The sequence below is a fragment of the Olea europaea genome, chromosome 12 (assembly GCF_002742605.1).
Source record: "Olea europaea var. sylvestris chromosome 12, O_europaea_v1, whole genome shotgun sequence".
Lineage (NCBI taxonomy): Eukaryota > Viridiplantae > Streptophyta > Magnoliopsida > Lamiales > Oleaceae > Olea > Olea europaea.
The window spans coordinates 7,529,888-7,542,350 of NC_036248.1; the positions used below are offsets into that span (position 1 = coordinate 7,529,888).

Sequence of the window (12,463 nt, forward strand, 5' to 3'; positions counted from 1 at the left end):
TAAACCCATCAATAGATTAAAATTTCTTACACAAGTCTCTTACTAAAATTCGAATGAATTTATTGTTGCATGGCGGATTAGCAAGTACAAATCCTTTCAACTTCGTACAATAAAAACGACAAAACGATAAAATATATGAAAGATTATCAATCTTTAAACCTGTAAATAAGCACATTGACGTTCTCAAGCTGCTTGTTAGAAGTAAAACGAAAGGTGCAGCATAAAATTTGACTACACATGAAACTTCAATTAACGAATAAATTAAAAAAACGAAAAGATCATCGTCTTCAGAATTCAAGTGCATGATCATACTCTGTTTTTCTTACTTTCCCCCCATTTCCCTGTGTATATATGGTTTCCTTTACGCAACAGAGTTGAATAATATTTCATCTTTCCCGGGATATATTAGTTTCAAAAACTGCTGCTCAGTCCATATGTTTTCGTAATCTCAGTAAAGACAACAACATGAGGTTGAGCTTAAGGACACCCATGAACGTTTTTAGCCTGTTAACATGAGAAGATTTCAAAACTTGCTCGATAAATGCAGTCTTGGGCTGTGCAATGTCCACAACTGCGCGCAAAACCTTTTTTTTTTTTTTTTAGTCGAACGAAAGAATGCAAATTCTGCAAATCTACCTCAGAAAACAAAAGAAAATGCATCAGAAAGAAAAGACTGCAGCTTCAGTAATTGCAAGGCATCTGATGATTCAGACTCTCTACTGGTGAGAATTACAGTGAGTCATTATCAGATTGATCTTCCATTTCAGCTTTACAAATTACAGGGATACTTGTGTTCAATCTATCGTATTAGCAGCAGAACAAATATAGATGAGGTTAGAAAAAGGCCGGTAAGAAATTTTTTCTTCTTGGTTTAGAGCACGTTAGGCAAAGCTTAAAACTAAGTCCAACTTTTAATTTTTGTTTTGAAATATGTTTGGATACGTGCCAGTTTTCACTTCCAAACGATGTCCCCTAAAAACTGAAGAGCAGGAACGCCTCTGATTTCTACATCAACAAGAGGTGCGTAGATCATCGTCAAGCTGGAGAGCTCGGGATCACTCTCGATCATGCTAATAGAACGCGCTTGATCCTGTAAAATGCAGGCAGTCAATACAATTATGATAAGAATAAATACGAGAAGTCCAAGTAGGTGTTAGCTTTGTTGTTTGCATACGTCATACTCGTGCATATAAAATGCCACTTTGCCTAAAAATGTTTGACACTCGAAGTCAGTGACCCTCACAAAGTGCGCGGGTCCCACGTGAATTAAATAATGTCTGACCCTCCGAGATGTGTATGTTCAGTTATCCCCTATATCAATCATTATGTCCCCTACCTCAATCCTTAAGTTAGTTTTGCTCAAAATAGAATATTTGAAAAATCATACGGAAAAGTACACTTCAAGAGTTCTTTATCAAGAATCATGTCTTCTTTCCACAGAAGCAAAATTAAAACTAAAATTATCCTCCCTATGATTTAAAAAGTATTAGTAGATATCTGAGTTTTGCTCACACTCTCGGAGTCTAGGGAAAAAGGACGCAGATACTTTGAAATAGATAATCTGCATGTTTGGCTAAGCTTATAAAATATACTTATAATTATGTTACTCAAAAGTAAATTAGTTTCAGAACAAATAACTTCTTTTATTAGTCAAAACTGAAAATAAGTTACTTATTTTGAGAGTAATTAGAAAGTAACCCTTGTATTGTTGTCAAAATAAGAAACTTCTTTTCCTTGTAAGAAAGAAGTAACCCAAGTTACTTTTAAGCTTAGCCAAACATGTACATATCAACATAGTTTCCGACTTTCTTCTATAATTAAAATCAAAGCTACATCCATAAGTGTGAGACTAATTTGCATGATCTTCATGAAAGTACGTCATACTAAATCTATTCGTGGGATTTACCATTTGGAGCTTTTCACGCAATTTAAATACTTACAATGACTGTAAGCATAAAAAGTTTACTAATATGTGAGTAAGTCTAAATTAAATATTCTTTTATTGACCAAAGTTCGACACAAGTTATTGTTATTAGTGTCAAAATAACTAACTTATTATTTTATTTTTTTTATAAGTAAGAAAACTTAATGTAACACCAGCTTGAACAATCATGCTCTAAATACAAAATTAAGATGGGGGATTATTTTACCTTCCCCTTCATTGCACAGAACTTGCAATCAGAGGTGGATGGAGGAAGAATTTGGTTGACTACAAGTCTCTTGACAGGGACACCTTCCTTTTTCAGAGAAGAACATAATCTTGATGATTCACTTATGGCCATCGCCTGAACAACAAGATTTAAGAGTAAATATCGTCTAATTTTATACGGTTCGTCCATAAAACTCAAGTAACACTGACTTCGAACCAATCTGACTAAATTTTTATTTCAGCTCTAAATTGCAAATAAATCTGCAGTAATCATTTACCAACAGAAGAAAAACATTTTCAAATATTCCTCACATGGACAAAGACTGAATGAGGTGTGAAAACAACAATATGGTGGATTTTTCGTGCAAAAAGATATAATGCGATGAATAAAGGTTCTGTAACAGGGAGGCTGACCGCCTCCCTAACAGAAGGCCCCACAAATGGGGGTGGGGCCCGCCAAAAAAAAAAGGGACCTCCCCCCTATTTGAGGGGTTCGGTCAGGGGCAGTCAGCCCCCCCTTTCCTGTAACAAATCTCTAATGCTATTGCTTAACCTGAATCATAAAATAGCCACAGTTAATTACTACAATGGATTTTGTTGTTCTGCCAGGTAGGGGTTCTGTCCGACCCTCACAGCAAGTGGGTCCCATACTTCTATAAAAAATTGGCCAAAACCCCACCCCCGCACCCCATGATGTGAGTGCTCGGTAGGGGTTCACCTCTAGCTTCATCCTTACTACATGGTGCATGATAACTGCTAGACAAAATGAGAATCTATACACGGCCATTACCGTGGGGATTGTTACAATGACGAATTCTGTTGAGTTTGTGTCACGAAAAAGCTCCCTCACTTTTATCATCCTCTCCCTTAGTTTCTCTAATTTGTCAGCCTACAAAATAAAAGAAAATAATGTCAGAATTCAATTTATTTAGGTAAAATGTTGCCGGTATTAAGGAAAAGAAACTTACAGCATTTTGTTGGTTTTCTTGCTGACCGAAGACAGATTTTAGGGCTGAAGTAGCCATAGATATCTTTTGCTTCAACTGTAATAGGCATTATGAATGAAAAGCTGAGAAATAGAGAGAGGGAGATGAAGAAACACAAAACTAAACAATCTATTTATGTCTTCTATACCACCATAATGTAATTCTCTCTCACATGCATTTGCATGCAAGCATCATGACTCACACAGAACGAGACGGGAAGAAATTTTTGGTTTCCATCAAGTTGGATGAACGATATGCAAATATCTGTCATATCTCTATTTGATGAATGGATGTTGGCTGTTACACCTCGATTATTTACGCCTCGATACCGAAGTGTCATCTCACCTCCGAGGCCGAGATCAAGTGGACCCTCCGCAGCACCATTTATTCCGACCTGAAAACGACCCTTCCGAAACTTCTCCGAAGTGATATAGCAATTCCTACTACTGATCTGCCGAAGCATCTCACCTCCGAAGTCGAGATCAAGTGGACCCTGGTTAGAAGATCCGCCGCCAATTTGAGATTTGTCTTACACCTAAGGCTTAAATTGATTTGACGTCTCCATGAGGCTAGTTGATGTAACTTATCAACTTTATGTCAATTCAACTCAGAGGAGACAAACTGTCCGTCCACTCTATAAACGCGGCTGATTAACGCCTATGAGCAGACGCTTCATACCGTCAGATGTATACACGCGTTCCACATCCAACGGTTTATACCACCTATAAATACCCAAGGTTTGGCAAGAGGCAAAGGTAATGAAACTCTTAATACACAGCACTCCATAACAAGTTTATATATTCTCCTCTCCCTTTATTGATTGATTTGGATAGCCCCTGGATACTGTTCCGACCATCCAAATCTGACTTGACCGTCGGAGTGTATACGGCCGCCACCACCCCCGTTGGTTCCGGCCGTGTGCGCCTCACTATTTGTTGATTGCGCAGGGAGGAATACGTGGAGTAGCTTTCAGTTGGCCACGTGGAGGGATCAATTTTCGAGTTCAACAGATTGGCGCTGTCTGTGAGAAACACTCTCCATTTGAAGTTTTGCGTTCTCCATCGAAGAAGATACCAGAAAATCGGCGACTAACCCTGAAAAAGGGGGCATTCTTGAAAAAGAACAAAGTCGAGTTACAATCCAAGTTCTTACTACCCTTGAAAAAAGAGGTAGGATGAGCTACAGCCATGAAGATGACAATTTCATGAGAGAGGCCTCTGAAGAAGAGGTACTCCATAACAATGTTACTCATCAGAGACCGCATCACCGGTGTCACCGAAGCGGGAGAATAGCCATACTCACTGAAGGAATGACTTAAATTGCTGCGGGTATGAGAGACATAGCAGCTCAAAATATGGCGATGCGGGAACTCCTCATGCAAGCCCAGGGACACCAGAGCTATCAAAGGCCCCAAGGATCTTATCCGGTGCAGGAAATCCCTTTATCTCACTCTCTGGGCCACATGAGCCGGCACACAGAATGCCCCCTCGAAAGAGAGATGAACGCCGAAGCAACATCTTATGTGCAAGGGAGTCATCCATCAGAACCACCCTTGGGGGACAACTTTCCTCAAGAACACGACGACCAAAGGTCGGTAAGCGTCTTCGATCGGATAGGGGAGGATCCTAGCAATAGGGTCCGCCCAGCAAGAGGATCAGTTCGTCCGGATCGCGAACAAGAGCATGTTCCCCCTCCTCCTCCTAGAAATAGGAGGGAGAGGAGAAACCTAGTCGATTGGGGGAGTCGAGGAGAAGCACCTCCACCACCCCAGGACATCCAAGATGATGAAGGGTCAGAGGGGCCCTGCCGATCTTATGAGATTGACGACGATGACGATAACCTCCCTTTCTCAAGGGAGATTCGAAGCTTCCCAATGCCAGCTAACTTCATGCCCCCCTAAGATCCCCAAGTATGAGGGAAAGGGGGATCCGGAGAAGTACCTCACAAAGTATATGACACAAATGAGCCTTAGGGGAGCCTCGCCTACTCTAAAATGGAGAGCCTTCCATTTAACACTAGGCGGAGCCGCCGAGGTATGGTACAACAGGCTTCCTCCCCTAAGCATCAGAAGTTGGCCAGACTTGAAGAAAGCATTTTTGAACCGGTACCTCTCACGCAGTGAATGAGAGGCGCCAATTCAACGCCTGCAAGACATGAGGCAGGCCCCTAGAGAGACACTAAAAAGCTATCTCGCCAGGTTTACAAGCGAAATTACTTACTGCGAACAGGTCACTGACAGGGAAGCCCTTTCAGCCCTGAAAGGTGGGCTCAACATGAACACTTTGTTTTGGAGGGACGTGCGCAGTAAGAATCCCTCCACATACGACGAGCTGGTGGAAATGATGAGAGTGGAAATTGTTAGTGAAGAAATGATTGATCATCGCAACCGTGCCGCGCAGGGACTCCCTCCTCCACAGAGGCAGGTAGGTCGAGGCCCCGAAGCATACCTTGTTATTCAGCAATGGACCCAAGCAGGACATATCATAGCTCCCACATCCGGACAGGCCCTAGCTTCCGCCACATTGAATGCAGTGCCGGTGTTGGCATATGATAATGCCCCTGCTGAGGCGGGACCATCTGGAAGAACTGATAACAATAAGAAGAAGAAAAAGAGGCCAAACAGACCCTTGGCAGGAGCAAGATTTTGTATATTCCATCAACTATACGGACATGACACCAGCGAGTGTCGTGATACCAATCGGTGCCCTGATCAAAGCAACCCTCACACTTCCAGCAGAAACGAACACCCTCGCAGATCCACCTCCCCGAAGAGGGGAGGGAGAGGTCACCAGGAACAATCTCCTCGTAGAAGAGAATCGAGGAACCGAGGCCAATCTAGGCCGGGGAACCAAGCCCAATTTTCGGGAAGCCAGGTCATCAGAGAAATCGATACCATCATTGGGGGACCCCACGTCGGTGGCAACACCAGGAATGCCCAGAGAAATTATACAAGAGAAGCTAAAGATCCCCCGATGATCACTTACAAAGTTGACAAATCGAAATCAACAAATAAGATGACCCCAACACCTTCTCCCAGGAAGACTCAGATGGAGTTCACCACCCCCATTGCGATGCTTTGGTTGTAAGAGCCGTAGTAGCTATAAACGGATTGAAACGCATGCTCGTTGACAATGGCAGTTCCGTGAACATATTGTTCGGCTCCACTTTTGACAAAATGCAAATTGAACATGGGTTGATCCCCATGATCGACCCACTGTTCGGATTCATTGGGGACAACATCATCCCACGAGGGCGGATCACCCTGCCTGTGGAAATGGGTTCGACACCCCTAGTCGCCCAGCATTTCATGAAATTTTTGGTGGTAGATCATAGATCGGCTTATCATGGAGTATTGGGCAGACCAGCTCTGAAAGATCTTTGGGCTGTGACGTCCATTCACTATTTGTGCATGAAATTCCTAACCGAACATGGGATTGCAACAGTCCGGGGCGATCAGATGGGCTCCAGGGCATGCTACCTAAACTCGCTGCGCAAATTCGAGCCCCGAACTGTTAATGTAATCCTAGCCGAGGTACCCGCTGAAGTCGATACGGACGTGGAAATGCTCGACGCCCCTGAACAAGGGCATACCTCTGATCAAGAGGGAGACGTCGACATGGAAGAGGCCCCTGAACAAGGACACCCTCTTGATGAGTTAGACCCCCGAATACTCGATTATGAACCAAATGCGACCCCCATGGAAGAACTGGAAACTTTTCTCGTCAACTCGGAAGACCCTAATCAAGTCTTGCGCATAGGAAAGTCATTATCACCTAAAGCAAAAACTGAGATGATACGATTCCTGAAAGGAAACCTGGATGTCTTCGCATGGAAACATGAAGATATGGTGGGAATAGATCCTAGGATCAGTTGCCATCACCTTAACATCAACCCCTCCTATGCCTCCCATAGACAGAAGAGGCGCGTCCTGAACCCGGAACGGTACGAGGCACTGAAAGACGAAATAAGTAAACTCAGCCATAGTGGTTTCATCAGAGAGGCCATATATCCGAGGTGGATATCCAACTCGGTTCTGGTGAAAAAGTCCAGCGGGAAGTGGAGGGTATGTGTGGACTTCACAAACCTAAATAAGGCGTGTCCCAAGGACAGCTTCCCACTTCCGAGAATTGATCAACTTGTGGACTCCACTGCTGGGCATGAACTACTGAGTTTCATGGATGCATACTCAGGGTACAACCAGATACCCATGTTCCGACCTGATGAGGAAGCTACATCATTCATTACGGACAGGGGCCTGTATTGCTACAAAGTTATGCCCTTCGGATTGAAAAATGTCGGGGTCACATACCAGAGGTTAGTCAACATGATGTTTGCCGAACTCATTGGCAAAACCATGGAGGTCTATGTTCGCGAAATATTTTCTTTCGATTTAAATTACCGCAAGTGTACGGTTCGTTAACAAGTAATAAAGTGGATTCAATGAGTTCGAGTATCGTCCCACAGAGATTGGTTAGTTCAATTTTACTTCTTCGACCTTAACCGAAACGAAATTACTCAAAATGAATGTGGACCTAATTAAAACTCTAAAATTGGAAAGAAAACCCCACTTATGCAACTTTTATGATTGTAATGAAATTAATAAGCAAAACAATAATTTAAAACTCTAAAATGAAATCAATTGTTGAGAACGCACGTTTGTTGTAATCAATAGAAATTAAACACACTAAGATCACGATTTTCCATGCAATTATCACTTTAAACTCTAGTTTCACAACATGACAACATAATTCAATTGTTGACGAATCAATGTTCCTAAGTCTATCCGATACTCTCTCTCGAGATGTATCAAATCTATTTCTACATACCACCGGCCTATATTTCTATGACAAGTGCATATGTAAAAATGCATGTAGTTTTATGAACACTTAAAGATTCACGTAGGGCATAGCGGTATATTTCTATCCCCTATCGGACCCTACGATGATTTATATTATGTCGAATCTATTCCAATTCTCTCGAATGCAAGAATAAATCACCCAAACTCACACAATTACGGGCCCTTAATTGCGGAAACAATAAATGCATATAAATCATTCAAAACAAAAGAAATATGTTTTAATGTCAAATTGCAAAACTAGAAATATAAAACTCAAATCACATGGTACATCGATCTCCTAGCACATGAAAATCTAGCCTAACATAATTGAAAACAAAGAAAAACAACAATTAAAACCAAGGAAGAACATCACCCAATTGATTTTTGAAGTGAAATCTTGAATCTTGAAGTGGATTGCCTTGTTTTTGCCTTGTTCTTCCTCTCCAAATCCTCCAAAATTGTGTTTTTGTGCCTCCAATTACGTTCTCCCCTTCTTCTGGACGTTCTTTCGTATTTAAATCGCGTGGAAATTAGGTTACCAAAGGAGTTTCAATCGTATAAGGAAACTGCAAAACGACCCCCAGATTATACCTATGCGACCGCATAGGCATAACATATGCTGTCGCATAGAGTAAAAAAATTTGAGAAAAAGTTCTCGGGAGGCTTCTATGCGACCGCATAGAATTTGTACTATGCGAACGCATAGGCATACATTCTTTCCGCCGGACATCTTTTAGTATTTTGGTCATAACTTTCTCGTCTGATCTCCAATTGAAGTAATTCAAAGTACATTGAGAAGAAAACCCAAAGATATACATTTTTGATATAAATAGACTTCCTCAAATTCTGATGTTTACTATGCGAAAAATAGATCTCAAGTAGATACTAAAAATCACGAGCATGACTTTTTCGCCTGAAAGTTGATACTTGATAATACTTCGACCATATTTCACCTCGTGACTCCTTTCCTCATCCGATTGACTTCTAACACTCTTGAATCTTCATTCCATTTCCCGTCTCATCTATGAATTATTTGCAACTTGGTCCCCGAACTTTCAGTTTAATTCATTTTAGTCCCTTTGCAATTCCTTCTTCTTCCAATCATCTTGTATTGCTTTCGAGTTCATACTTAGCATATTTGCATTCCCAAGTTATCTTTTAGTTCAACTTTCAAATATTTGCATCCTTAGTCCCTGAACTATCACTTTGCTCCATTTTAGTCCTTTTTCAGCTCTCTTCTCCTGAATTCCACTATTTCCATAGAAACACCTACATTGCATGAATTCAATGAGATTAAGTCACAATTCAATCATTTTGCTTGTATTTAAGTCATGTTTGTAATCTAAATAAGTGTGCAAAAATACACTTATCAAACCCCCCAAACTTGAACTATTGTTTGTCCTCAAACAAGATAGTGACTTAATTCTGAACAAACATGGCTTAACACCTTGCCTTGGCTCAGGATTGGACTACGTAATTGATTTTATGAAAATTTATCAGTGTAAAATGACATCAACCTTTACGTGTTAAATGCATACTTGACGTGTGTGTGTGGATTCACGCTAACATATCAAGTTCATGATGAGTTTGAGTCCCGACCCCAAGTGGTCAAATATATCCTTACTCGCTCGAGAGATACACAACCCCCAAACTTATTCTTTTCACTCAATAATCCTGGGTTTGTGTTTTAAATTTGGAGTTTACATAGCTCTATTTCTCACCCTCTCGTAGTTTGGCTTAATCTCACTATCACAAGTTTACATGTCAACCAGTGAAGGCTCTCCTAAGTTTTGATTGCTTCGACACTCAAGATTAAACTAGGCTACTTGCCTTGCCTCAAAGATATAGTTTCTTCCACCAAATGTCCAAAAGGGCTTTTCTTCATGTTTTTGTCTCTATTTTGTTTTTCTCACTTTTCTCTAATTCTCTGAAATTCTTTTTTTTTTTCATTATCTTCTCATTTGCTTTCTATATAACCCATGTAACGAGCTTTAGGCCGGTGACTCCCAAACCAGTTGGCTTTAGGGCACCAGGTTTTTAAACCCTTACAGGCTTATTCACTCGAGTTATAAAGGCTCGATCAGATGACTTTTTATTAACCTCTTTCCCTCTTGCTTTCTTTATGACCCATGTATCGAGCTTTGGGCCGGTGACTCCCAGACCAGTTGACCTTAGGGCACCAGATTTTGAAATATCCTTACAGGCTTACTTGCTCGAGTCATAAAGGCATGAAAAGAAGTGTCTTATTCTCGCATATTAATTTTATGCCCTTTGTTGTTTTTCTGGACATTTAGTTTCCAAAACCAACCCCCAATTAAAGATTTTCACCTACTCTTCATCCCACTAGTCTAGGCAATCCACACAATAAAATTCATGCACGGAGCCCCCGCTCGTCTCAATGCTTCCCTATAATAGCTCAATTATCACCAAACTGTATTAAGGTAGTTTACGGGTTAATTTAATAGAGGGTTATCATTATTTTCCTACTTTATGCTCAAAACCCCAATCACTAACCTAACATGTAAAGTATGAATGGCGTGCATAAAGAATGTCAAGTATTACATCAACAAGTATTGACCAATTTATTTAGCACTATGTCCACAGTTTGTAAATTATACCAGTCCAATAATAACATCATAGCTAGCAAGGTTATCAAGCTCACACAAGCATGCAAGAAAGGAATTAAAACAAACTAAAAAAAATTGCAATTTTTTTTTTTTACACACATCAAGCACACATTATGCAATAATGGAACACAGATAATGATGAACACATAGAAAGATTTAAAATTATGTCACCCCTCAAACTTAGTTAATACATTGTCCTCAATGTAAGATTAACGAAAGATTAAAGACATAATTTTAAGGACAATTTCAAAAGATAAATATCAAAAGGGGTAAACAATACTTCCCTGATCTGTATGGAGATGGTGATGGAAAACTGAGTCTTGCTGTATTATCTCTTGGTGGTGGAGCTGTGCTATTTTTTATTTTTTATTTTTTTGGCAGCATCTGCAAAAGTACCAAGTATGTATATTAGTCCACATAATGTAAACAAATGCAACTAAGGCAAGAAATAATCTACGTAGTGCACAAATTCTCCAAACTTGCTACAAGGTGCATGTGTATATTGTTGGTATGCAGAATGCATAATTTATATCTCAACATAGGGTTCATATCACAAAAAATGTGAATCACCAACGAAACTTAGCTCTAGATATGCATTTTGTTCAATTTGACCCATGACTAACTAAAATAGGACTTCAACCTTATGACTCGTGCTCAATGCATTGGGACTCGTGTGGACCATGCCTCGACTACATGTGATAGGATGTATGATCAAAGACCTAAAACTATTGGTAATGCAAAGAAAAATGAAAAATTCCTAAACTATTGCAAAATGAAGTAAATGAAAGGATAGAAACATTGGGTTGCCTCCCAACCAGCGCTATTTTATAGTCGATAGCTTGACTTTTAGCACAGGTGTGTTACGGGACTTTGAATATGGCTCGAGAGGTCCTGCATAGTTTGCTCAATATGGTCTTGTTCTGCATTGCATTTATCCTTCGCACTTCAACCCTATCCTTTTCCAAGTGGTGTGACTTTTCCTCATCATCTGTTTGAGACTCCAAAATGCATATCTCGATCTCCTTAGAGTCAGTGAGAGTGGATTGAGGGTGCATCATACTGACCTCTTGAATGTCTGGCGGTTTCTTCAACTCAAAATTGTAGGGGATTCCTATGTCAATCACCCCAATCTGGCAACAGGTGTCTGGCTCGGTGGGATATTTCATTGCCTTGAAAACATTGAAAGAGACTTTCTCCTCCCCCAGCCTCAATGTCAATTGTCCTTGTTGTACATCTATGAAAGCTCTTGCAGTAGCCAAAAATGGTCGTCCCAATATGATAGGTACGTCCTTGTCTTCTTCCATGTCCAGGATTAAGAAGTCTGCTGGGAATATAAGTTTATCCACTTTGACCAATACATCTTCGATAATCCCTCATGGATGTGTAAGTGATCGATCAGCCAACTGTAGAGTTACTGTAGTTGCTTTAGGCTCTCCCAATCCTAGTTTCTTGAAAATAGATAAAGGCATAAGATTAATACTCGCACCAAGATCACCCAATGCTTTATTAAAATAAAAATCACCAATTGTGCAAGGGACAGTGAAACTCCCTGGATCCTTCAATTTTGGTGGAAGCTTTTTCTGAATTCTTGCGCTGCACTCTTCGGTTAGCATTACTGTTTCATGATCCTCCATCTTGCGTTTATTTGATAATATGTCTTTTAGAAATTTTGCATAGCTGGGCATTTGTAATAGTGCATCGGCTAGTGGGATGTTGATATGGAGCTTTTTGAAGACTTCTACAAATTTCTTGTACTGCTGCTCCATTTTATGCTTATTTAACCGCTGTGGAAAGGGAATTGGAGGCTCGTATGGGTTGACTGTAACCTTGGCCTTATCCTGTGATTTTTCTGAATTTTCCCCTG

At 40.5% G+C, this 12,463-nt stretch overlaps 1 protein-coding gene across 1 annotated transcript in view; it reads right to left on the reverse strand.

Annotated features, from left to right (window-relative positions):
- Positions 1-662: 662 nt before the first annotated feature.
- Positions 663-12,463, reverse strand: part of LOC111405439 (ATPase ASNA1 homolog 2-like) — a 34,528-nt gene continuing 22,727 nt past the window's right edge. Inside the window, exons 8-11 of the mRNA XM_023034325.1 lie at positions 3,118-3,192; positions 2,940-3,038; positions 2,151-2,285; positions 663-1,090 (exon numbers count right to left, since the gene is read on the reverse strand). Coding sequence (XP_022890093.1) covers positions 953-1,090; positions 2,151-2,285; positions 2,940-3,038; positions 3,118-3,192 — 447 coding nt within the window. The 3' untranslated portion in view covers positions 663-952. The remainder of the gene's footprint in view (positions 1,091-2,150; positions 2,286-2,939; positions 3,039-3,117; positions 3,193-12,463) is intronic.